The 27,761-nt window shown below is 37.8% G+C and overlaps 1 protein-coding gene across 1 annotated transcript; it reads right to left on the minus strand.

Annotated features, from left to right (window-relative positions):
* LOC148121318 (cytochrome P450 2C26-like) lies at window positions 1-27,761 on the minus strand. The gene is made up of 9 exons (XM_087907921.1): window positions 27,559-27,761; window positions 23,898-24,060; window positions 23,292-23,441; window positions 15,516-15,676; window positions 12,017-12,193; window positions 6,917-7,058; window positions 4,215-4,402; window positions 1,477-1,618; window positions 1-517 (listed from the first exon to the last, which is right to left on the minus strand). Exons 1-9 carry the CDS (start codon window positions 27,724-27,726, stop codon window positions 336-338), a joined length of 1,473 nt encoding a protein of 490 aa, XP_087764047.1. The 5' UTR covers window positions 27,727-27,761; the 3' UTR covers window positions 1-335.

The raw sequence follows: 27,761 nt of genomic DNA on the forward strand, positions 1-27,761 counted from the left end.
TGCGCAAATCAAACTTATTTATTACTGAAAACATACAGAAGAAAATGACCTTGAATTCTCTTATTACATTATTTGCAGTGAAGTTCTATTTTAAAGGCCAGATACACATTAGCAAAAGAAATAATAACACAGTTGCAGAGAATAGAATATAGCAATATGTTTCTAATGTGATTCAACAAGTTGCAAAATAGTTAACAGGTGTTTCCTGGGTTGTGACAGAATGGGAATACAGGAGAGGAGGGAAGGACATCTTGTCCAAGATGGGGAAGGAGGTGAATGAAGGTCTAGAGACTTACAGAAAACAATACAGCTTGGGGTAGGCAATCTGCTCTTCTTTAGATAGGAATGAAGCAGAGCTGGTATTTGGGTGGCACAGAGGCAAATCCATTGAGCATTGGGGTTGTATCAATATCCTTAGTATTAACTAGAGATTTGAGCTTAAAGTTCTGTAAAATGGTGGTGAGAAATAGAAACAGCTCCATTCGTGCCAGGCCCTCTCCTGCACAAATCCGTTTTCCTAGGGGGGATAAAATCAAAGATTACAATTCTCATTTGTAAACTTGAGAATCACTGCATTTGTAACTGAGACTATGAATGAAGGGTAAGTTTTGGGTGGATGCATAGATGTGTGGATGAATGAAAGGACAATTAATTCAGCAAATCGAAAAATGTGGAACACATTTGTTTCTCAATTAACCTATACTATTATCTTAATAGTATAGAAATACATTGTTCAAAAATACTTTTTAATGAGTTTTAGTTGTTCACATCTGTATCGGGCTTTCTAAGAGACTGAGGAGGAATTCTGCATTAATTATCAAAAATAATTAACTCTCTGATCTATTCATGAACTTTTATCAATGATAAGTGATTTCTTCTCATGATTCTCCACAACCCATGAATTTTGAGGCAACTAGGGAGTCATTTATTAGAATGGTGTTCCATTTTTGCTTTAATATGTAAGGCTGGAGAGATAAATGTACTGATATCACCTATAACCTAAAGATCTGGGAGTCTTTCTCATTGCCCTACATTAACTGAAATTTAAGAAGCATTGTTCACTCATGTGTTTACCAAGTGAACTTAGTGCTCTTCGATAATTTTCGATATTTTTGGAGACTTGTAATTACATAGTTGAGAATAGAGGTGAGTGATACAGCAAAGAAGACCTGAATGCAAATTATGACGTCTCCATTTTCATGGTGAGTGAGTAAGTGTAAATGGCCTTTGCTTATCATGGTTTTTTTGTGATGTAACTAAAGGAAGAATACAAACACACTGTACTCCAGCTTTCTGAATTTTGAACAGTGGATAAACAGTTAAAACCTCACTTTCATATCCTGACAGAGAAACAATCTCTTTATACACGCTTAAACACTGAAAGTCATACTCCTGATCACTGCCCATTAAGGAGCCCCTATGTAAGTCTCCACAGATCCTCATGTTTCTGGATCCATGGAAATGAATTCCTATTACCTGTTGAAAATGGCACGAAGTAGTCACTTTTCTTAAAGTTTCCATTCTTATCTAGAAAGTGGCCAGGGTCGAATGTTTCTGGGTTGGGGAATTCCTTGCTGTCATGCAGCACTGATGACAGTGATGTTATTACCGTTGTTCCCTACAACAACACACAAAAACAAAGTTAAAAGAAATCATAGAGCTAGGACAAATCAGGAAAATATCCAGGTTTACCTTCTGCTACATAGTTGGCACGGAGAACAAAGAATGGTAGGGACATTTCAACAGGCAGAACAGTAAGTAGCAGGGAGGAAGTCAGTCAAAGTGTTGTAGCTGAGGTGACTTCAATGACATTTCACAGGAGTACTTGGACTAAAATTCTGAGTCTCTTCTCCCTTTCCTTTAGATTGAACTCATGCTTCCCTGAACACTGACTGCTCTAGTTCATTACATATGTCTACATTCCCTTCATGAGAATCGGGTTCCAAGTAGAAAAATTCATTGAGTGCTTTGAATAGAATATGAGACCATTCATTAAATACAATAAGGAAGATTTGGAAAGACAAAGGCCACTTCTTTTCTCTCACTTATAGAATCTATCTATCTTTGAATTTATATTATAAGAATGAAAATGCAAGGCTATGTGCCAGAGTAGATGTGTCCAATCTTGTATATAAATGAATGTACAAACATAAATATAGAAATATTTGGCTGAAATATACACGTGTGTGTGTGTGTGTGTGTGTGTGTGTGTGTGTGTGTGTGAGAGAGAGAGAGAGAGAGAGAGAGAGAGAGAGAGAGAGAGAGAGAGAGAGAGAGAGAAATGCTGGATGAGGACTTCTTGGGAGAAAAAAGGAAGGAATGGAATGGGGAGTAAAGGGAGACAATAAAATAAAACAAAGTATGATGAAGGTAAGATGATCAGGTGACAGCTAAATCAGTAGAACTTCTGAAGACACAGAAATTGCTGGGAGCTGATGCAGGCAAGTTCTCTTTAACTAGTACACAAACTAACTTTATATCATTTCAAAGTTTCTAGGAATGTGATCTAAATTTTTTTTTCAAGGTTGCCAACACATATTAGAAAGCAGTTTTATCTAATGTGTCTAAAATTTTAAAACTAAAAAGACTGCTATTGATATATGAAAATTATGTGAAAATTAAGTTCTAGTGTCAACAGGCATTGAACATAGTATATTCACAATCACTTGTTTACATGTTGGCTGTGACTGCTGCTCTGCTGCAATGAGAGTTTCTGAAGGGGCAGCACAATCTTCTTGGCCTAAAAAGGCTGAAATCTGCCAGAACAATTATGGCAAAGATCATCCGTTCCTTCCTATCCTATTTGTTTTGATGACATCAGTGGCTCTAACTCATCTAAGAAATAGTTTATCCTAGTTCTCAGAATGTAGAATCAACTTGGTTGTTTCATAAAGTACAAGAATAGAACATCCTACTTGAATAGATCCTAAAGAAAACTGTCATGTCATCAAACTGCAGGAGAAAAATGACAGAGTAGAAGTTTAGCTGATACAACACTCACCTCAAACTAGGCTTAAACCCAAGGATGATATGAGGAGATGTGCTGTTCCTATCTTGCCCTTTTTTATACTTATTATTTAGTTGTATCTAAGTACATAAACATAACATGTGTAGTGGAAAAGTCCATTATATATATATATATATATGAGTGTGTGTGTGTGTATACACATATATATGTGTGTGTGTGTGTGTGTGTGTGTGTGTGTGTTTATACCATATGCAGTCAGTGATCAAAAGTATTCAATACATAGAACCATAAAATGGGCATAAAGAACAATTTTGAAAATAATATACAGATTTTCATGAATAAAATTTATCTCAAAGTGAAAATCTATGTTCCTGGGCCATACTCAAACATAATTGGCTCCACAGTAGTGTATCTCATATACTATTAAATAAATCAGATAAAAATTTTTAATCTGATCTACACAGCTATCAGTTTATCCTAGGACTTCAAAATTGATAGGGAGATATTAAAGTCACTATCCTTCATCCTAATCAGAAATGTCAATTGCAAATAGTTTTGTTCATCACCATCCTGCAATTCATCATACTGAAGACAAACTAAGAACACGGAAATATGAAAAGTATATAGAAAAGTATTAGCCCACATAATACCTTCAATTTCACATACATTTACAGATACATTATTAGAAACAATAAAAATTATAAGTTCAGATAAGATTAAGACCAACAGAATAATTACATAAATTGGTACTATTAAGCTAATAGAAAGAATAGCAGAGGTAACACTAGAGAAATAATAACAGAAAGATACTCAGCATTTAGTAGACCTATGAAAAGATGTATACAGACTACATCAATGAAAAGAAACAGGGCAGAGAAATAAACATCACAAAAAATGATTGAATGACACAACCTTATTGATGAGTTGAAGAATCCATGATATCAATTCTTTCCAATTTGGAGATTTTTTTTCTCTTAATGACAAAAAGCCAGAAAAGACTTTTGGAAAGTTGACAAAATGTGGACTTTGAATCAGAAAAACCTAAACTTTGCCAAACAGTATTTGGAAGAAAGAGCAAATGTGGGAGCGTCATTACCAGTATATCTGTGCCTGCAGTAGAGCTGCCCCTCTTATCATGAAGCCGTATTAGTCATCAGCAGCACCAGTAACTCAGAGGACTGTAACAACACTGTGAATCCGTGAGTATAAAGAGCACAGAGGTGCAGCAGGGAAGAGACAAGCTCACCTTGGGGATGATGTAGTTCCTGAATTTAGTGTCACAGGTCACTGCATGGGGCAGGTTGGTGGGGATGAAGTTGATGAATCTCTGGACCTCATGAATCATGGCATCTGTATAGGGCATGCGGCTCCTGTCCTGCATGCAGGGGCTGCGGTTTCTGCCAACTACATGGTGAATCTCTTCCTGGACTTTAGCTATTTGGTCACAGTGACAAAGGGGGAAATGGGAGAAAAGTAACATTTTTGGCACAATGTTTTGCCATACACAGCACAATGCAGGTGTTCCAAAATAAGTGTAAATGTGCATTTTTCATTCATGGCTAAAAGTATTTATACAGAAACACTGTTTTGTGGATTTATAGCACTATCCTCTACAAATATTATGATAGATCAGGATATATTTATTATTTAGTAACTGTAACAACAAATAAAGCATAAGTAATTAAGAAGATCAAATAAAACAATATAATTCTTCAAAATAATTTTGTCTATGCTAAAGGACATTAGAAGTCAAGTGCTAAATCTATCTAAATACAATATTCTCTTACAGTCACATTCTGTTATATATATATATATATATATATTTATGAATATGTGTGTGTTGCATGTGTCCAATTTGAAAGATTCTTCATGTTTGTTTTCACACTCGAATAATCACTCAGAAACTGTACTAATTACAACACTGGCCAACAGCTTAGGTGTATTCCTAGCTAGCTTTTACATCTTAAATGAACTCAATTCTATTCATCTGCATATCACCATGAGGTTGTGGCCACCAGTAAGGTTCAAGCAGCTTTCTCCTTCAGTGGTTTATGGCATTTGGCTGATTCTGACTTTTTCCCTATTCTATCACTACTTGGATTTCCTTCCCTGCTATATTTTGACCTGTCATATTCCAAAGCAGCCTATTTGGTAATCAAACATATTCTCAGCATACAGAGGGGAATCAAACATCAGACTGTTTCTTATATGCCCACATGTACACAACTTTTATGACAATCAGATATTGGAAATGAAATTTCAGCTACATCTCATCATCTCCATAAACAAATACGAGCTAAGCACACCACACACTCTCTTCTCCTTTCCCCGCACTTCATTAACAATAGCAAATTGGAACCTCGTAAAACTAAAAGGTTTCTTCATGGAAAAAAAAAAAAAACACCATCATTAGAACTAAATGGCAGCAACTTCTGTGATACTCTTATCCTCTGACAATTGCTATTCAGACTGCTGGATCCCATGACTCCCTGTTACTTTACTTCACATAATCGGATAAAATATGGTCTCTCAAATTTCATGAAGAAATGGAAAATTGAAGATAACTAATGGTAAACTATTCTGTCATTTATTTTATAAAAACATAAGAAGCCAGCTGATCTTGAGGCTAATACTTTTGTAGTCTAAATAAGAAAAGTTTATGTGTGACTCAATTATTTCCCTGAAGGGTGCCATGCTTCTTCTCAGTTCTGAAAACACCATGAGTCTGTGTCTTGGATGAGTGTTTTCAATCCATTGTGCAAATACATGGAAAATATTTTCTATTATGTTGGTAAAATAAGGAGTGCTGATTTATTCCTTTTGTCTGCTCACATTCATGGAGCAAGGCAGAGAAGGGGCTCTGAGATCTGGAATTTGGGGACTCAAATGCTGCCAGCCTCTGCTTTTATTTCTATGCATTGTTCATTCCTTGTCAGTCATCAATGTATCTGGTAAAGAACTTCTTACCCTTAGTTTCTTGTAAGAATTTTATTTTCCTGGAGGGGTGTGACATGCTGAATGGGAATAGGAAGGGAACCTCAGCCAATCCAGCATCCTATATACAAACGTTTTCTCTTCTTAAGCTGCTATTGCTTTGGAACCAGAATCTTTACATGTCTGTAGACACAGATTCACAGCTTTTGTGTCTTACTACAAGCATGTCCATCTAACATTAATGTTTCAACATCATGTTTACTGTTCTGTATTTTTCTCATCCCTCATAATAATGTTTCAGAAATTTGGTGAAGCCTTCTTGGCTGCTTGTTGTTATTTCTTCCTATCCAAAAATATTATACATGTTTGTGCTTTTATCATGCATTGGGCACAGATGGGAGGGTGTGTTTTGTATGTGCTGGACAACTGAATCTGTTTTAAAATACAATGCAAAAGAAAAAACTATTGGTACAGTTGAAAAGATCATAGTTCAACAAAGTTTAAGGAAATGGACTTCTGAATTGACAAAATTTCTTAATCTCCATTTTCCACATCAATCAAAAATCTTTCTACAGAATCTAAACATTTTGGAATCTTCTCATAATGCACATTATCCTAGCCAAAGTCAATAATGTCTTGGCTTTTTACTTTGGCTTCAGGGAAGTGAGTTTTCTTTTCTCCATCCCAAAGTTAGATTCATCAGAACGAGGTAAGGAAACAAAAAGGTTTTTGCTGACCTAAAAATATGACTTAAGAATAAAAGGACATGTATCCACAGGACAATGGATACTGGTCATGCCTATTTCAGTTTACCCTCCGGAAATCTCAGACACTGACCAGAACTTGACTGTTTTTCTTACAGTCTGTTTCCTTTAGCCATGCTGTTTATTACATTCAGTGAATGGCATAGAAGGTGAAGGACTGAGACTTTTATAAGAAAAACAACACACAGGACACTAGCAGAGTCTTTCAAGCATCTTACAGGAACACTGTGGTCACCACCTATATCCTCACCTGTGATATCAGGGTGCTTCAGCAGGAGCAGTAGAGTGTATCTCAACGTGGTGCTTGTTGTCTCTGTCCCAGCAGTAAACAGGTCAAAAACAGTAGTTGCCAAATTTTCATGTGTAAATTCAGACTGTTGATTGTGACTTTCCTAAGAATAATTTGATACAATAATCTGATAAATTCTTTATCAGAACATCTGATTACAATGACTCTACAGTTTAATGCAAATTTATATATTTATTACTGAAAGTGTAAAATTTAAAGTAAAACTCTATAACATTCAATCCCAATGGTTATTCTCACTGTATGGAAGTTTATTGAGTTGTATAGATTTTTGGGTCTAGTTAATTTGGCATAATACTTTATTTATGTGCAAGTTTTTAATAATAACACTTTAACAAAATTTTTATTTTATTTTGTTGCCAAAATACGTGGAGGTAGAGTAGAGAAGAAATTAACAAATAATTTCAAAGACTGTGGCGCAGATTTTCATTAATTTCAATTTTACAGTAAATTCCTAACTAGCCTAACTCTTGCAATGATATGATTATCTGCACTTGAATGTATACAGTTTTGTACTTTCATGCCTTAAAACATGAATGAAGTATTTTATTCATTATGTATTCTGTCCTCTCAAAACCATAAAAGGAAGAATGTGAGTTAGTTCTAATCTTGGGATATACAGATTCATACATAAAACTGAAGGACTGTGTTCTTGATTTGGTAAAGAACAGTAGAAGACATTTGTGTGTAGCTCTGAGCATTCTCTATTAAACTGAGATGGGTCTATAATAAGATTCTTTGTCCTTGAGGTAAATAAACCTATTCTATCTTAATGCATTAATAACTATATTTTCTCTTATATTTAAATGTAACATATCCTTGAATGTGTATCCCACAATTCCTATCAATCCATTGATGAGTTCTAGATTGATTATCTCAACTATTTTGAGAAACACAGTAGGAAACAAACACAAATGTACAGGTGCCTTTTCATATGATAATATTCTTTCCATATAAGTTCAGATTACAAAGTTCTCTTAGGTTTTATGTGGATGCAGTTGTCCACGTGGGCGCCTTTCTGTTGCCTGAGAGTTCTGTCCTGCTGGTTCCCATAGCCATTTAGCCTCAAAGAAAATTGAACAGAGGTCTACATAAGTTATAAACTGATTGGTCCATTAGCTCAGACTTCGTATTAGCTCTTATAATTAATATTAGCCCATTATTCTTATCTATGTTAGCCACATGGCTTGGAGTACCTTTTTTGGTGGGTCAGGTCACATCTTCCTTCTTCGGTGTCTGGCAGGAATGGGGAGGAATGAGCTTTCCACTTCCCAGAATTCTTCTGTTCTCATTGCCCTGCCTAGATTTCCTGTCTAGTTGTCCCACCTATATTTCCTGCTTGGCTACTGGCCAATCAGCATTTGTTTAAAGCATAATTGACAGAATACAGAATTATCCCACACCAAGACCCACTGGTTCCATAAGACCCATATCTGTCACTGTTATGTATCTAAGAATTGATGCTTAAATCTATTACTCTAATATACTATGGGGAAAGTGTTAAAATGATTCCTAATGACTTAATACTATGTGCATAGAACAGAAATCTCACATTTTTGATCAGAGAAACTTCTCCTAACAGAGGATGGAAATTAATACAGAGACACCCAACTGTTCAATGTACAGAGAATGAAGTATTGTGCCCTGATCACCCCTAAATCATAAGGTACTCCTCCCCAAAAAATTTAAAAATCTTTGCAGAAGAGGGGGAAGAAATGTAAGAATCATCTGTGATAAATAACATCAAGGAATTGTGGGCCCAAATTTCATACAAAATATTTACAGTCAGGCTCTCTGGCCATGCTTAATTTTCAATGCAGCTGCAATCCTGCCAAACAACCTAGCCATCTGACAAAGACTCAGGATGAATGGCTCCTTCTCTTTTGTTCGTATGTAGATCGCCTGGGGAGAGGTGTTGATTCCAAAGCTGGTGACTTAAGGTGCAGGTGTTTTCCATAGTCCCGGGAATCCCCCGGAAAAATAATATTAATGAGTATCCTTCTGGGGGATAAAAGGTGTTTTGAAGAATAAACAAGGGTAGATCTTGAGGAATGGATGAAGCCTAAGATGCCCTTCCCATATGACTGTGTAAACTGTGTATTGTTATTTCTCGTGCCTCTGTACCGGTTGAGTTAGGGAAAAATAGTTTCTATGTTGGGGCCACAGACCCCAACACAATGGCTCCCAATGTTGGGCTGACCACTGAAGCCCGAGAAAAACTGGAAAAAGGACAAGAAGTACAAAGAGAATGTACCACTGAACCCTGTAAAAAGCCAGAGAAAGGACAACAAGTACGAGAGAGACCGTGAGTGCTGACTGCTGAATTCCTAGAAAAGCCGGAGAAAGAACAGAGGAGAACGTGAGTCTGATCCGCGAACCCCAAAAAAACAAGGAAGAAGTGACCCCGACAAGGAATCAGTGTTTTCTGGACACAAAAGGACAGATGAATATGAGAATTTACAACAACTGTGACAGCCTGCCCCAAAACTGTGTAGGCTCCACCAGATAAAAATATAGCACAAAGTATGGGTAGAAAATATGAAACCCCAATTATAGCTGATTAGTTCCTGGCAAGGGGGAGTCAGTTTCCTACAGTGATATGGCTTCTCATTGCTTGATTACATCTCAGACCTGAGACTACATGAACAACAGACATTGGACTTAATGCTGAAAAAGGGGAAAAATATCCCAATGTTTGGTAAGAAGAGTTAAGAGGATAAAGAGGAGGGTAATGAAAGTTGAGAATTATGTTCAAATTACATCTCATGAAATTCTCAAAAAATTAATAAAATGTTGCAAAAAGTAAACCAAATGTATCAAACATAAAATAATTATTTAAAAATCATATTGCAGAACTACAGTAATGAAAGCAATGAAGTGTTGACACACAAATCAATATCAACATCAATAGAGCTTTGATAGCAAGGAGTTAACTTAAACATCTACAGCCAATATTTTATAACTGTGTTCCAAGACAGCTCCGCCTAAAGGAAGAGGCTTTATTAGATGATGACAGAGCAGCAGAATACCTACATGAAAAGAAGGATGCTAGAAGTGTAAAGAAACATGGAACATGGATGAGCCTCAATCCTTATGATTTGTACTTATAGATTACAGATCAAAATATCAAAACCCAGATAAACCAACTGAGAATGTACAAATGACAACCTACAGAATGGAACTATGTTTCCATGTTATTTATGTGGAAAGGTTTCTATTTAGATACATGCATAATTCTATAGTTCTACACAGCAAGCAGTCCAATGGGCAAAAATATTAGAATAAAAATTCTCTGAAGATACGAAGAGGCAAAACAGCACATTAAAAAAATGTCCATTTTCAATGTTTGTGAAGGAGATACAAATCTAATCAGTCTTGAAGTACTACTTCATACTAACTGAATTGTTATTATTTGTTGTTAATTGTTCTTAAGTTTCAAAATTACAATTTCTGTCAGCAAAAAAAAAAACCAATTTCTGTCAGCTATTTGGAAAATAGCAGATCTCATAGATATGAAATACTACATTAATGTGAATTTTTAATCAGTTTCTCAAAAATGAAAACCATAAAGCTATTCTTATTAGACTCAGAAATCCCAGTCGTGGAGATATAGTCAGAGGAAGTGATATCAACATATATTCATATATAGGGAGCTTAGAGAAGCCTCCGGCTGAAATAACACAAATATCCATCAATGAGGAATAAGTGCATTGTTGTATTAAAACATGAAAATGAAGATTGCTACAAAGAAAGAAGGAAGTACTGAAACAAGAAAAACTTAGACAAATGTCCAAGATTTCATGCAAGTACAAGAAAACAGAAATTGGATGCCACATATACTACTGAGTCTGTTTAGATGATCTATTATTCATGGTAGGCAGGTCTGTATATACAGAAACTACACTAACAACTGATAAAGATGGTATAAAGGAAAAGGAGTCATCAGTAGTGGCTGTGGTGTGTTTTATCATAGTAAGTGTTTGCTTTCCAACTAGAAGGAGCTAGAAGTTGCAGTGTTTTGTAATCATATAAGGTACCAACATAATGTAAGTGAAACATGGCTACAGTCATGAGATACTACTTTACACTCAGTGGACTAATTATGTGAGCTATATCTTACAAACTAGCCAGGCAGTGGTGGTGCATGTTGTTAATCTCAACACTTGGGAATCAGAGACAGGCTGATCTCAGCGCGTTTTAGGTTAGCCTGGCCAACAAATCAAGTTCCAAGACAGCCAGGACTGTTACACAGAGAAACCCGATTTCTAAAAATCAGACAAAAGGCAAAAACTAGAAAAAATAGTCAAAAAAAAAAAACCCCCAGCAACATCAGGTTACTCAGATGCCAGGTTATTAAGTATTACTACGCATAAGACCAGTGGAGTAGAATCAATGCCCACAACAAAACCCAATAATCTAGACTCAACTGGATTTTTCTGAGTTTCAAGAAAATTTAATGGAAAATTATCTTTTCAATAAACTACACAATGCCAATGCAGTTCATGCTGTCAGGATATCTAATAGATACCAATCATTAACCCCTTTTGGTGAAAATCCACTTAAACATGTACTCAAAGGCTCATTCTTCCATACACCTTCTCTTCCCACCACATACCTCTCTTATATCACTCAGTCCTTCCAAAACTAACTCCTGTATCTATCCTTTTAAAGTAACAACATGGCCAAATCTATTTTAACTCACTAGACATTCAAGAATTCTAGCCTCACAACATGAACATTTATGGTGCCACTATTCACACTGCCACGAGGGTTTGTTATTTTCTACTTGATTAGAATTTTTCCCATATTACCTGCCCTTTGTATTGCTGTTCTCAGCTACAATTTTTAAACACCAGAGACAATGTGTTCTAGTTAACAAATTCCCTTTATATTATCAGTATCCATATGGTGCATCCCAACACAAATAAATACTAAAACTGTTTTTCAAATAATAATGACTTAAACCATCTCTGACAAACATTTCAGTGTTCAACAAACCACAACACAATCAGACAATAAAATAAATTTATATTAATATTTTACCTGCTTTTGTTTAATCAGGTAATAATCAATGAAGTCCCGAGGGTTTGCAGCATTCAATGATTCCTGATGCTCTTTTATTCTTTCCGAAAGGTAATTTAAGATATACTGAACATTTTTTAATGCTGTGCGATGACTTCCTGGACAATAGTCAATTAATGAAGGGAAATTATTGCAGATCTACAAAATCAGAGAGAGAAATATTTTGTTGAGATGAATTGTTTTACTTTTAGTCATGTATGTGGTGTGTGTATGGTATGTATGCATTGCATACATATGTATGTCGTGTATGTGTGGGTACATTGGAGGCCAAAAATATCAGATCACCTAAAGCTAGTGGTTTTGGATCATCTAACATGGGTGCTGAAAATTGGACTTAGGTCCTTTGGAAGATCAGCACACACTCTTCACCACTGACCCTTTCCTCCAGTCCTTGACAAAGAACTTTTTAAATGAGGAAATACACATATCCATAATAAATAGCAAGACCAACATGGATTTATAGATTTAGAAATGAAGGAAAAATCGCAATCAACAAAAGGAAGAGGTGTTTTATTTCATACACATAGCACTTCTCTGTGGTAATAGAGAGAACTGGGGTGGGAGGGAATTACTGCCCGATTGATGAAAGATCATGATCAAGTTTCAATATTCATAAATCCTTCTTTAATATAACGATTATTTGTGAAAACTGACTGATGGCTTATACCATTTATTCTCTACAAATCTGAAGTATGACATGATGCAAATCATTGTCGTTTACACTTTTTAGATGATGACAGTAGTAAAAAGAGTTGGGCAACTTGATTTATATCGTAAACATAACACATGCATTTTTAGCTCTTATAAACTAGCCTATGGCATGGAATAAATAATTAGAAGTGGGAGGGGCTCCAAAAGACTTTGAAAGCAAAAGTGTAACATAGTATTTCAAGTTTTCTCGATGATCACAGTCATTCTTTCTTTTTGACAAGCTTTTTATTTACTTTTGTATCCCTCACACGATGCACCTCCATCCCATTCACCATCATATCCCCATGCATCCACCCCCAGTCCTTAAACATCCCCCAAAATAAAATGGAATAAAATTTAAGAGTAAAAAGATAAAAGAAAAGTTTTATTATGGAAGCTGTATTGTGACAAAGTGAGGCAGGTAGTATACCCTTTTATCCATATATCATTTGCTTGGCAAGTGTTCACTGCACAGAGTCATTGGCGGCCTTGGGGTCTCTGCTTTCTGCTACACTATCAACCGTGGGCCCTTACTGGGAGTCTTATATATCCTGTCGCTACCCTGCACTGTGAAGATCTTGAATCCCTGGTTCTGCATGACCAGCTCCTCCACATGCTCTAACAGATCACAGGTCAGGTAGATGTTGAAGTGCATCAACTCATAACCCTAGATTTTGGCCAAGGTAGTTGCACTGTTGACCAGTTCTCCAAATTTCCCCCTGTACTCACAACAATGATGTACTCTCTGACATTGCTCTGGCTAGTTCACCCTTTATAACGAGGAGCTGCTTTCATGTCCTCAGAGTTGGCTCATCCAACCTACACCATCAGGGCAAAATCTACTGTGTTACTCAAGGTACCTGCACGGGCCACTCTCCCAAGAGCTGCAGCTGATAAAGGGCAGGGATAACTCTCCTAATATTATGACCTTAGGATCAGCCCTGCAACCTGCCACAGGTTACAAGGGAGGGTAGGCAATCTTACCTACACCCATACCATCATAAGAAGATGAGGGGAGGGACCAGATCTCACATACTCACATTATCTAGGTTGGTTCACCTGCAGCCCTGCACGCCAATCAATAGGTTCAATAGAGTAAACTCAGCTTTACTACCTATGGAGGTGCAGATCCAGCTTTCCAAGGCACTGAAGCTGGTAAAGAGGGAGGATCAGCTCCCTCATACACCACAGGTAGCAGTGGCAAGGGAGAAGAACATTTTTACCTATCCCTTACCACAACATGGCAGATTAGTGGGTATGGACACCTATGATACTCTCACAACCTAAGGGCCAGCTCACCTGTGCCACTGTCAACAGGAGCCACTCAACTGTGCTGCCTAGGCTAGAAGCAGGGCCTGCTTTAATGAGTGCTGTAGCTGGTAAGGGGGAGGGTCAGTTCCCCACATCGGACTCAGGCTGTGAGGGGATAATGCCTAAAGCGACATCTCTCCTTCAACCATACCACCACATGACAGATGAGTGGGGCCAGCTCTCCCAGACTCAGAACTTCAGGAATGACTCACCTATACCCTTGTAAACAGTGTCAAGTCTACTGTGCTGCCCAAGCAACGTACTGGCCCCACTCTCTTGAGTTCTGCAGCTGGTGGGGGCAAAGGCAGCTGTCACTATCTTACCACCTCCTGGACAGCTCTCCCATCTGCCACTGCCAGTGGGCAGCATCTCTCCCCTACCCATGCTACCACAGGGCAGATGAGGGGCAGTCGGTGTCAGATCCCCCAGGCTCACATTCCTAGGCCAGGCTCACCCACAACGCTATCAACAAGACCAGATTCACTGTGCTGCCAGGAGCAGGTGCAGGGTCCCTTTTCCCTGGTGTTTCAAACAATGAGTGACAGCATCAACCCTGTACAGCCCTTTACTCTTTGCCTTGGTTGATGCCTGGAGCTGTGGACATCAACACAGATCAAGGCTGCAGGAAGTCTGTGTACCCAGACATGAACCCTGACAGCAGCCATGCTCTAGCGAATGCCAAGTTTAGCCCTTTTTAGTAACAAGCCATCCACCTCAGCCTACTCTCCACTGTTTCCCCTCTTCAGATGTTCCTCTCTCTCTACAGTACATGAACCGTTCCTTCTGTCTTTCCCATAACACACCATACATTTGCTCACCATAGTAGTACCTGACTGCCTGGTGCTTTGATTTACTGGAAGCCTGGATCACAGCCATTCTTGGGGAGAGTTCAGGAGATGCCTGTTCAGTCTAGGACAACTCTGAGAAAATGTATGTTGGCTGTGGGCCACACAGCATTAAACCACTCATCTTCTCATTTCTGTGTGTCTATCTGTTAACTAGAATTCCAGCAGACACATCAAACCACTGAAACTACTCAGTGTTTCCTGGCAGATTTCATTGCCATAAATATTCTTTCGCCTTTGAGGGAATATTCCTTCTAAACTAAAATATTCCTGTCTAGTAATATGATGAAAATGTGTTTAATAGAAGAATGTCCGGTGAACAACGAGCCACACTTCCAGCTGTAAATGCAATACTTTATACAAAGAGTTCTCTGGATATCAAATGGAAAACCAAGGGGTATGAAACTAGCAACCTTGGACCAATCTGGAAACTGCCTTTCAGTTTTGCTATTGGTATAACAAAGGATTTAGACCTGTCTTCCAGTTATTCTTTCCATAATATGTTATTCAGAACTGTGTTGTCTAACCACCTCACTTCTCAGTACGTATTAATTTGATCTTTGAGAATGAAAGACCAAAAATATGTTTGCAGTAGGAAAAGATCTTGACTTCACCTGCATCCAGGGGGAGCTCACAATCTTGATATTCTCATTTAATTTTTCCATCAGGTTAAGAAAATCCTGATCTTTATAATCAAAACGATTCTGGAAAACAGTGGAGCAGATGACATTGCAGGGAGCACAGCTCAGGATGAACGTGGGATCACAGGGTGAGCCTGAAGAACAATTGGAAAAAATACCATTAAAATGGACAATGAGAATGTTTTGGTTTTGTTAACAAGTAAAGAGTCATTAGAAGTTGTAAACCATATCCTATCTACAATTTTCCTAACAGCTAAGCAGTCATTATATGTAGAATTAATGTATCACTTTAATCTTAAATTTGAGGTGGCCTCGTCCTCAGTAGTTGAAGTAGAACAGACCATATCTGACATAGCAATTTTTACACTTTAAACTATCTGGAACTTGAAAGAAAACAAAAGGTTTTTAAACCTGAATTTTCTAGTATTTGGAACAGAATTGTTTCTTACTGGAATACCTAATGACCCTGTAACACTCAGATGAAAATAGAAGAGTGTACACCTGGAAGATCTGAAGCCACAATGAGTAAACCAAAGAAGCGAGTATTGATCCAAGGAAGGAGGAACTCCACTGCAGGTGAGTTCTGGTATTAGAAGAAAAATTGTGGGGAGAATTCTTTCTCATTACTTGAGAATAATGTGTAATCTCTAGAACAGCCACTTCCATGCAGATTTGTTTGCATCACTAAATAAAATGAAAACTTTCGTATTACAGTTAAATTCCAAGAGGGAAAACAATATGAGGGCAGTAATAGAAACTTCCCTTTTCTCATTTCATCATTTAAGACAATGCTTTTTTTCCAGAAGAAGTAAACGCCGTACTTGAAAAGAAGACACAAAGTATAACAAGGTCAGTGCTAGACATAGAGCTCTGCATTCAAAGTAATTTCTGCTGTTTAAGAAGATTTTAGAGTTTAGTTTTAGAGTTCAGTTCTGAGCAGCCTCCCAGTGGCTCGTAACTTTCTGTAACCCCAGTTCAGGGGAATAGGATACAATTTTCTTACTTCGGTGGCACCAGGTACACAAGCAGTGTACACATGTATATGCAGGCAAACATTTATATACATAAAATAAAAATAAACAACCTTTTTAATTAAAACAATGAGTCCCAGGAGAGGATACAATAAAAAAAATGGGAATGACCAGAAAGGTGATTGCAGGAAGGTGTGTTTGAAACACATGTTACACTCCTATGAAATACCTATATGAAACCCACCCTATATACAGTATTTGCAACAATAATGTTTATTTTTAAAAGAAGTAAACAATGATTATGTTCAAACTCTACACAGCATATTTGAGATACAGTGTAGTTTCTAAATTTGTAAACATCTCACAAAATCACCATTATTAAATTACTTTGCTGATATAATGCTTAAAATTTGAAAAATCATAATGAAAATTCCATTTTAGACTTATTTTTATTTGTGTTCATGAATTCGCAGGTGTGTGTGTGTGTGTGTGTGTTTGTGTGTGTGTGTGTGGTATCTGTGTGTTATATCTTTGGAGACTACGAAAGCATGTCAGAACTCATGGAAATGCCTGACACCAGCATTTGGAACCCATTGTTGGTTCTTTGAAGGAGCATTCTCTCTCAAGTGATAAACCATCTCTCCACCTCTCAGCACATTTTCTTCTGATGTGTCTTCTATAGTGAACTGACTTTGAACAAATGATAAATAAACTTTACATTCAAGCTGACCTAAAATTTAAATCTGTAGACCTCAAATACGTATCACATAAAAAAAATCAGTGTTCTTGATAAATGAAAATACATTTGAATAACAGGAAACTCTTTAATATTGTTGTACACTTACCAGGGTATGAAAACATGATTATATTCTATGCTATCAGGGAATGATTTATTTAAGTCAACAACAGTGAAAGATGAAAGAACTTTTCTCAATGTATACATGCCGTTCACAGATTAAATTGATTTTCAATCTTTACTTTCATTTTGTTTGGAAAAATAACTTTAAGTCCTTAGAAATTAAATAGTAATAATTGATTTTTTTCAGGTCAGGAACTTCTTAGGTAAGTAGCATTTATAGCAGTAGCAAAAGAAAAGTAATTCATATTCTACAAACACACACAAAAGAAAAGGTGTACATGGGCAGAAATGATTCTCAGAATTAAAGACAGAGTCAGCAGGTTAGCAAAAGCAGTTCATGTTTAGTTAAAGCCATGATTTCATTAATAAATAATTTTCTTGTTTTCTCTTTGTGCATCTTGCAGATTTTTTTGTGCTGTCATGTGTGTTTAGATAGAATGTAATTCAAAACAGAGAGTGCCATGTGAAAGGAAATGATGAAGTTGTTTATGTTTATTGGTTTACGTATGTTGAACCATCCCTGAAGCTTGGGATTGAATCCAAAAAAATCTCAGTAGATAATAGTTTTGATGCATTATCAATTTGGTTACAAATACTTTATAAAAAATTATTCTCCACGGTCATCAGAGATATGACCTTTCTTCCTTCCTTTTTTCCTTCCTTTCTTTCTTTCTTTCTTCCTTTCTTCCTTGTTCCCTTCGTTTTATCTTTCTTTCTTTGTTCCTTCATTTCTTCCTTTCTTTTATACGTTGCCTTGTTTTGATATTATGAAAATACTGCTGTAAGAAATCCTACAACCAGTAGCCTTTAAGTTACCTGTCCACTTGGTCATGGTCTCTTATACTATTTATGCTGATGTAAAGTGAGGATTCGGTCTCTTTTCTGACTGCAGGACTCAGTTGCTGTTTTCCATTCCAGCAGAGGATTACGGACTTGTGAGTCTATCCCTTAATAAATAACCCTCTATTATTCTTAATTCTGACCTAGTGTGGGATTTCTTTTAAGCATCCATCTTTACCTGATACCTACAAACGGGCACGCTAACGTGGTGGACTAAATCCATGTAAAACCAGAGAGGGTTTGAAAAGAAATTCTAGACACAAAATAACAAAGTTTACCAGCATTTGTTTTTCAACCAGTGGCTTGCCATAGTCCCTTAAGAGAGGTTTTCCTGATTCAGCTGTAACAAAAGAAAAAAAGCCATGCCATCTTGAAACCTCAGTTTTCTGGGTCATGCTCTAATGTGAACTCTGACTCTCTCAGGTAGGTATTTTGGCTACAGAGCATTTGGATGGGGTTTGTGAGCAGACTGCTGCAACTTGGCAACTTGGATCAGCTATGTGCCTGGAAGTGGGGCAGTATGTGGCTCTTGAAAGGAAAACAGCAAGCAGCTCTTCTGACTGGACAGGATGGGGCAAGCAGTAATTGCCATATATACCCTAGTAATGGCACAGCTTAAATTATAAGAAGTATTTAACATTTTAAAAAGCACTCCTGGACAGAGAAGAATTACAGATATGGAATAGAGACAAATTCAGATGACTCATTGTGTTGGAGAAATGTAATTGGGCTTGGGAGAGAGGAAAAAGAATATAGAGTGCCATAAAATAAAGTTATTGCTTTAAAAAATGGGTAAAGTCTTTAAAGAGACAGAGTACAGATAGTCATTGAAAGAATAATAAACCACATAAAAATGAAAAATTCACAAAGGCTCTGCATTATGTTTATTATTATGTTATTTTAAAATTTTTTTCACTGTGAATGAGCTAAGTACAGAGAGATATTTCATTGTATGGGCTGCTGAACTAAACCAGCATATATATTATAAAGATATCATGACTTCCAAATTTGGGTCTAAGGATATGATGCTTTGTAAAAGAAGTTACTCTTTTGTCTCCACAGAGGATGAGAACCTGTGGATTCATTCCAGGGTAATATCCTTTGATAGAACACTACCCTCTGAAAGGTTGCTGTGAACACCCTCAAAAAATTACTTCACCCAACTGCTGACTAAGATGAACCTAGCACACAGGATACACCATGAAAGATCTGATTAATAGTGCCTCCAAAGAGGAGGAAGCAGTATGGAGAAAACTATGCCCATATTCCCAAATATTGTTTATAATTGTTTCTTTACATTGAAAGGGTGATATGCTATAGAGATGAATAATTTGCTTTGCTATGGATCTTAATTTGTTGATACAAATTTAAGGTAAATTTTGTGATACTGTATATCTATATTACTGCTCTTGATTAAGTTATTGTGTTTGTGCAGTTCATTTTAAAATGTAATATATAATTTAAAAACATAGGTAAAGAGAGAATCATCTATAATCGTTAAGATTGTAGTCATGTTGGTTAGAGTTTCCAGATATACAGAAATGTATTTCGGATAGGCAGATATTCCTCAAACCTTTCAAAGACTTCAGAATATGGCATTTAAAATATTTTAAGAAGTTAGTACTTTCATGGCAGAGACACATTTGCTTCAAGAGGAAGATGGGCATCTAAGAGGCTTCTTATAGAGTTTGTTAGTCATTTGGGCAAGAAATTGCTCTCGCCTGAACTATTAAACTGGACATGCAGGACCAGCAGAAAAATGGCTCCTAAACTTGCCTAAAGGTGAGATGGTCTTTGGGCATCCTGCTTCATGAAAGTCTCTACTAGACATTCTACAGGATACAAAAGAAAGTGCCTGGCAAACTGCCAATATAGGTGGAAATGTCTTTGAAATTTTCTACTTCATGGAAAAGTCTGCTGAATACTATGGGCCTGGAGGCTGAAGATGGATGCCCCTATAGTACAAAAGAATTTTGGGTGACTGTCCAGCCAGCAAGAGATCTCTGTTATTTCTAGAGATTTGGAAGTTGTTTACAATGCACTTTTTGTTTACTTAGGTAATATCATATCCTTCTGGAGTCTTTGATGGAGTTGAAGAATTTGTTAGCTATGATAAAAGATAAAGTAGATATAAATATTATAACTGTAATTCTTACTTGATACCTGTTTTGTTAAATATTATTTTACTGTGTTAAAAAAACCTTCCTTTTTGTTTAAGCAGAAAAGAGGAAATTGTGTGGGAGGTGCTTCTGTCTGCATGTGGCTTTTATCAGTTAATGAATAAAGAACTGCTTTGAGCCTAAGGCGAGGGAAAAACAGACCTAGACAGGAAAAAGCTAGGCTGTATGCTGGGAGAAAGAAGGGCAGAGTCAAAGAGATGCCATTGTGCCACCACCAGAGATAGACATGCCGAAACTTGACTGGTAACCACTGCCACATGGTGATACACACATTAATATAGATGTGATAAATTAGGATGCAAGAGTTTTCCAATAAGAAGCTAGAGCACTTAAGGACATGCTCAACCTCCTTAGCGATCAGGGAAATGCAAATCAAAACCACTTTGAGATACCATCTTACACCTGTCAGAATAGGTAAACTCAAAAACACCAATGATAGCCTATGCTGGAGAGGATGTGGAGTGAGGGGAACACTCATCAATTGTTGGTGGGAATGCAAACTTGTGCAGCCACTGTGGAAATCAGTGTGGCGGTTTCTCAGAAAACTGGGAGTCAACCTCCCTCAGGACCCAGCAATTCCACTCTTGGAAATATACCCAAGAGATGCCGTATCATACTACAAAAGTATTTGTTCAACTATGTTCATAGCTGCACTATTTGTAATAGCCAGAACCTGGAAACAACCTAGGTGCCCCTCAATAGAAGAATGGTTAAAAAAGGTGTGGACCATATACACATTAGAGTTTTACTCAGCGGTAAAAAAAAACAATGACGTCTTGAATTTTGCATGCAAATAGATGGACATAGAAAACGCTTTACTGAGTGAGGTAACCCAGACCCAAAAAGAGGAATATGGTATGTATTCACTCACAAGTGGATTCTAGCTATAATTAAAGGTCTTTGAGCCTATTATTCGTGATCCTAGAGAAGTTAAATAAGAAGGTGAACCTGAAAAAATCATGTAGTTATCCTCCAGGAGATTGGAAATAGACAAGAGTCCCAGGTAACCTCGGGTGCATGGGGGGGGAGGGTTGTTGGAAGGGGAGAGAGTTAGAGAGAAGGGGGTAGTGGAGGAATGGGGAAAGCTCGGGGGACTGGGATGGGGGGAGGGAGGAAGGATGGATATGGGATCAGGGAAGTATATATCTCAACTAAGGGAGTCATTTTAGGGTTTACAAGAGACTTGATTATATATGGGATCCCAGGTCCAAGGAGAGATCCCCAGATTGTTCTCTGGACAGAGGAGAGGGTGCCTGAACCGGCCTTGGCCTATAACCATACTGATGAATATTTTGCTTATCACCATAGAACCTTCATCCGGCGATGGATGGAGATAGAGACAGAGACCCACATTGGAACACTGGACTTAACTCCCTAGGTCCAAACGAGAAGCAGAAGGAAAGAGAATGTGAGCAAAGAAGGCAAGACCAGAGGGAACCTTCATCCGACGATGGATGGCGATACAGACGGAGACCCACATTGGAGCACTGGACTGAGCCCCCCAAGGTCCAAATGAGGAGCATAAGGAGGAAGAACATGAAAAAGGAACTCAGGACCGCGAGGGGTGCGTTCATCCACTGATACAAGGGGACTGATCTAATGAGAGTTCACCAAGGCCAGTTGACTGGGACTGAACGAGTACGTGATCCAACCAGATTCTCTGAAGGTGGCCGGATTCTCTGAATGTGGCTGGCCCGGAGTCTTTCTGAAAAGCCATTGACAATGACATTGGGACTTGTTTCCTCTGCATATACTGAATTTTTGGGATCCAGTCTGTTTGGATACTCCCCTTCCTGGACCTGGAGGGAGTGGGGAGGAACTTGAACTTCCCACAGGGCAGGAAACCCTGACAGCTCTTAGGGATGGAGAGGAAGGAGGAGGGGGAGTGGGGGGAGTGGGAGGGTGTTGGGAGGAGGGGAGGAAATGGAAACTTCTATAATTTAATAAATTTCAGACAGTTGAAAAAAACATAAGAAAAGACAATATTCTTCATCCAATAATAAAACGTTATGTTTTAGATTAATAATAAAAAAAAAAGAAGCTAGAGCTAATGGACTAAGCAGTGTCTTAAATATTATGGTTTTTGTGTGATTATTTTAGGTGTAAGCTAGCCAAGTGGCCAGGAAGAACAAGTGACCAACCTGCCCCAACAAAGATTTTAGAAGTGTACAAAGTGTACATTGTACAAAGATTTTAGAAGTGTTTCATCATTTTCTATTTTACAAAATAATTTGAGGAGTATAGGTGTTGGTTCCTTTTTAATAAATATTTTCTTACAAAAATCTTATATGTAAAGCCTAAATCATGTCAGGTGTATAGTAACTAAGGAGACAACACCAAGTAGGGTAGATAGAAAACTGAGGTATATCTTAGGTTTATCTCAGTAGAGTTGGTGGGTGAAAATGATGAAAACACATTGTATAAAATTCTCAATGTAGTAAACAATTTTTACAAAATGGCAATACAATTTGAAGATTATGCTATAGTAGAAAAAAATAAATGATGAAAATTCTATTACACTAGGCTAAGAAATGACAAGTGTAAATTAAATCAGTGTTACCTAGAACTGTAAACATTGGCCTAGAAGAATCCCTGTACTGCTCTGTTAATTTCCTCAAACCTCTGTAATTCAAGAAAATGAAAACAAAAATCCTCTGATTGGGCTCTGTCACTATTATAAATAGCAATGATTCTGTGGTGAAATCATCCACAAAGACAAAGTACACTTGTGCTGATGGAAATGCACAATTATTCAGCACAAAAGAAAATTAACATGAAACATATATTTAAAAAGAAAATTTTAGAATGGGTGTTATCAACATGACATATGTACACACACACACACACACACACACACACACACCTTGACTAAGATGCAAATGCTTAAATCTGCACTTACCATTGGTTTTCCTCAGTTCCTCCACAAGGCACTGTGCTTCCTCTTGAACACGGTCCTCAAGGTTCCTTTTGCCCATGCCCAAATTCCGCAGAGTTGTGAGAGTGAAGCGTCTTATCTCTTTCCATCTGTTTCCATTACTAAAAATAATGCCTAAAGAAATGGAGAAACAGGATCTCTTCCTACTTCTTGCACTGGCTTTCTGAAATTCATTCTCTTTAGAGAGATACCATGCTCAGTCTACATATAGTGGAGAGAGCCTTGTTCCTCACTTAAAGCAATTTGCTAGACTTTGTTGAAGACTAACCCTCTCTGAGAAGTGGATGGGGATGTGGTGCAGGGGAAGTTGGAGGAAGTAGAGGAAAGGAGAAGTGAAAACTGAGATTGGTATGTAAAATGGGAAAAGATAGTTTTTTAAAAATTTTTAAATTTCAGAAAAAAGAAATTACCACACTAGGAAAAATATTCTATGAACAAATGAGAGATCTTATGGGTGGAAACCACAGAGAGGTCCAACCTGTACCTAGGGAAAAAGTCCCAACCCTCCTTTCAGTCTTCACTTTCAACAGAAACACTGCACCCCTCATATGAACATGTACAATTACTTACCAAGACCTTTATTAATTCTTTCAGCAAGTGGGAAGCTTCCTCTGCCAGCAAACTCCTCCCCATGATCAATCAGAGCCTCTTTCACTGCTTCATACCCATGCAACACCACAGTGGGCATCATGCCCAAGTGCAGGGTGAAAACAGGGCCATAGACTTTTGAGAACTGAAAATAGGAAATAAAAAATTGAAAATACCAGCAAAAAAAAAGCCATTTCATTCTCCATGGAGTCACCACATTCACACTGATAATATTAGTGTGGAGACTCTTTCCTCAACAACAGGTCACTGCAGTCAGAAGACCAGGGAAGAAACAGAAACCAAGTAACAAAACACACATACTACTAAACTCATACTACTACATTTATAGATTTAATGCTATACATCAGATATCTGATATCATATTTACAGGTTTAGGAAAAGAGCAGAGGGCATCATATAACACATAAAAGGACCAGGAATAGTCAAGGCACTCCTAAGGAGTAAAAATGCTGTTTGAGGTATAACAATAACTGATACCAAATTATATTATAGACTTATGTGATAGTTACAAAAAATAGGCAAGTGCACCAGTGGAATAGACAAAATGATGCAGCAATAAAGCAGCAATGTAAGCCCCACTTACTTTTGAAATGCAAATTTGCTAGCCACCACAGTTGATTCCTTAGAGGAACCAGATATGGCACAGAGAGTGGGCACCACAGGAGCTGCACCATAGGCATACAACATTTCCTGGATAAGTAGTTCCTTCTCTGGCAGGAAATAAACATCACCAAATATGCTAAAATCTTGGTTTCTCTATTGCATTTCTTGTGATATTCCAAGTCCATTGGTATTTAGTTAAATTAGGCATCAGTTACTTTGCTAGTTTCTACATCAAATTAATAACCTTTGTAAAACTGTCTTTCTAAAATTCTATAAGGCTTATTGAAAAAAATACATTACTGACAATTGTTCTTCAATCAAACATAAAGGAAAAGGTTGGGTTTTGTTTTGTTAAGATAGGAAATATTTGCAAATTTTGCCAATTTGTGGAATTTTTTTGTTTTATAACATGCGAAGAAGTAAATGTCCTTTCTACAGAAACCTCACTCATTACTGAATTCCTGACAATGGCCAGCTATAAGAGTCATAAAATACAGAACACTTTGCAAGAGAATGAAAGGGTCTCCATTGCTCTTGGATTGGGAGGATCGACATAGTAAAAATGGCAATTCTACCAAAAGCAATCTATAGATTCAATGTAATCCCCATCAAAATCCCATTAAAATTCTTCATGGACCTTGAGAGAACAATAATCAACTTTATATGGAAAAGCAAAAAACCCAGGATAGCCAAAACAATCTTATACAATAAAGGAACTTCTGGAGGTATTACTATCCCTGACTTCAAACTCTATTACAGAGCTAAAGTATTTAAAACAGCTTGGTATTGGCATAAAAACAGAGAAGTCGACCTATGGAATCAAATAGAAGACCTGGATATTAACCTACAAACCAATGAACACCTGATTTTCGACAAAGGAGCTAAAAGTATACAACGGAAGAAAGAACGCATGTTTAAGAAATGGTGTGGCACAACTGGATGTCAAACTGTAGAAGAATTTAAGTAGATCCATGTCTATCACTATGCACAAATTTCAAGTCCAAATGGATTAAAGACCTCAATATTAATCTGACCACATTGAACCTGATAGAAGAGAAAGTGTGAAGTAGTCTACAAGACATGGGCACAGGAGACCACTTCCTAGGTAGAACCCTAGTAGCACAGACAATAAGAGAATCAATGAATAAATGGGACCTCCTGAAACTGAGAAGCTTCTGTAAAGCAAAGGACTCTGTCAGTTAGACAAAAAGGCTACCTTCGGACTTGGAGAAGATCTTCACCAACCCCTCATCAGACAAAGGTCTGATCTCCAAAATATGCAAAGAACTCAAGAAACTAGACACCAAAGGTCTAATTAACCCAATTAAAAATGGAGTACTGAACTGAACAGAGAATTCTCAACAGAAGAACTTCGAATGGCCAAAAGACACTTAAGGTCATGCTCAACCTCCTTAGCGATCAGGGAAATGCAAATCAAAACAACTTTGAGATACCATCTTACACCTGTCAGAATAGCTAAACTCAAAAACACCAATGAGAGTCTATGCTGGAGAGGATGTGGAGTGAGAAGAACACTCATCCATGTTGGTGGGAATGCAAACTTGTGCAGCCACTTTGGAAATCAATGTGGCGGTTTCTCAGGAAACTGGGAGTCAACCTCCCTCAGGACTCAGCAATTCCACTCTTGGGAATATACCCAAGAGATGCCGTATCATACTACAAAAGTATTTGTTCAGCTATGTTCATAGCAGCACTATTTGTCATAGCCAGAACCTGGAAACAATCTAGATGCCCCACAATACAAGAATGGTTAAAGAAGGTATGGACCATATACACATTAGAGTTTTACTCAGCGGTAAAAAACAATGACATCTCGAATTTTGCATGCAAATTGATGGAAATAGAAAACGCTTTACTGAGTGAGGTAACCCAGACCCAAAAAGAGGAATATGGTATGTACTCACTCATAAGTGGATTCTAGCCACGATTAAAGGACTTCGAGCCTATTATTCGTGATCCTAGAGAAGCTAAATAAGAAGCTGAACCTAAAGAAAATCATATAGTTATCCTCCTGGATATTGGAAGTAGACAAGATTTCCAGGCAAAACTTGGGTGCACGATGCGGGAGGGGATGAAAGAGGAGATGGGTAGAGAGAGGGGAGAAGGGGAGTGTTGGGGAAAGCTTGGGGGAATGGGATGGGTGGGTTGGAGGAAGGGTAGATATGGGAGCAGGGGAGTAAATATCTTAATTAAGGGAACCATTTTAGAGTTTGCAAGAGACTTGATTCTAGAGGGGTTCCCAGGTCCACGGAGAGGTCCCCAGATTGTTCCTTGGGCAGCAGAGGAGAGGGTGCCTGAACTGGCCTTGTCCCATAACCACACTGATGAATATCTTGCATATCACCATAGAACCTTCATCTGGTGATGGATGGAGATAGAGACAGAGACCCACATTGGAGCACTGGATTTAGCTCCCAAGGTCCAAATGTGGAGCAGAAGGAGGGAGAACATGAGCAAGGAAATCAGGACCACGAGGGGTGCGTCCAACCACTGAGACACTGGGACGAATCTAATGGAAGCTCACCAAGGCCAGCTGGACTGGGAGTGATGGAGCATGTGATCAAACTGGACACTCTGAATGTGGCTGGCAATGAAGGCTAACTGAGAAGCCAAAGACACTTGCACTGGGTTTTGATTCTACTACATGGACTGACTTTGTGGAAACCTGGTTTGTTTAAATGCTTACGTTTATAGACCTGGATGGAGGGGGGAAGACCTTGGACTTCCCACGGGGCATGGAAACCTGACTGTTCCTAGGACTAGAGAGGGAGGAGGAGGTAGGGAGGGGGAGGGAAAAGGGAGGTGGGGAGGAGGTGAAAATTTTTAATAAATGAATAAATAAATTTTAAAAAAGAGTCATAAGATATATAATACTTCGCAAGAGTTTGACTTTCTGATTATTTATAACAATATTGCCTCTAATTCTAGATTTTCATCTAAAACAACTTTCAGTTTATCTTCTTTTTCAAGGTACTGGAGGATCACAAAGAATACTTACATTGGTCAAGCATTGGCTGAAGTTCTTCACATCTATTTGGAAAAAATTACCAAAAACTGGGAGAGGAGTGGGACCAGGAGGGAGCTTCCCTCTCTCAGAGCTCTTTCTCCAGAGTGAGAGGAGAAGCAAACAGCAGAGGCTAAACACTAGGGCCACAGCTGTATCCATGGAGATCCTTCTGCCTGACACAGCTGTGATCAGCC

This window comes from Myodes glareolus, chromosome 7 (genome assembly GCF_982192425.1).
Source record: "Myodes glareolus chromosome 7, mMyoGla1.1, whole genome shotgun sequence".
Taxonomy (NCBI): Eukaryota; Metazoa; Chordata; class Mammalia; order Rodentia; family Cricetidae; genus Myodes; species Myodes glareolus.

Coding starts and splice junctions, on each gene's coding strand:
- LOC148121318 (XM_087907921.1), bottom strand. CDS start 27,726: ATGGATACAGCTGTGGCCCTAGTGTTTAGCCTCTGCTGTTTGCTTCTC. Junction 24,061..27,558: donor TCAGCCAATGCTTGACCAAT/GTAAGTATTCTT, acceptor TCCTATTTTCAG/TTCTCAAAAGTCTATGGCCC. Junction 1,619..4,214: donor GGAACTACATCATCCCCAAG/GTGAGCTTGTCT, acceptor GTGTTGTTGTAG/GGAACAACGGTAATAACATC.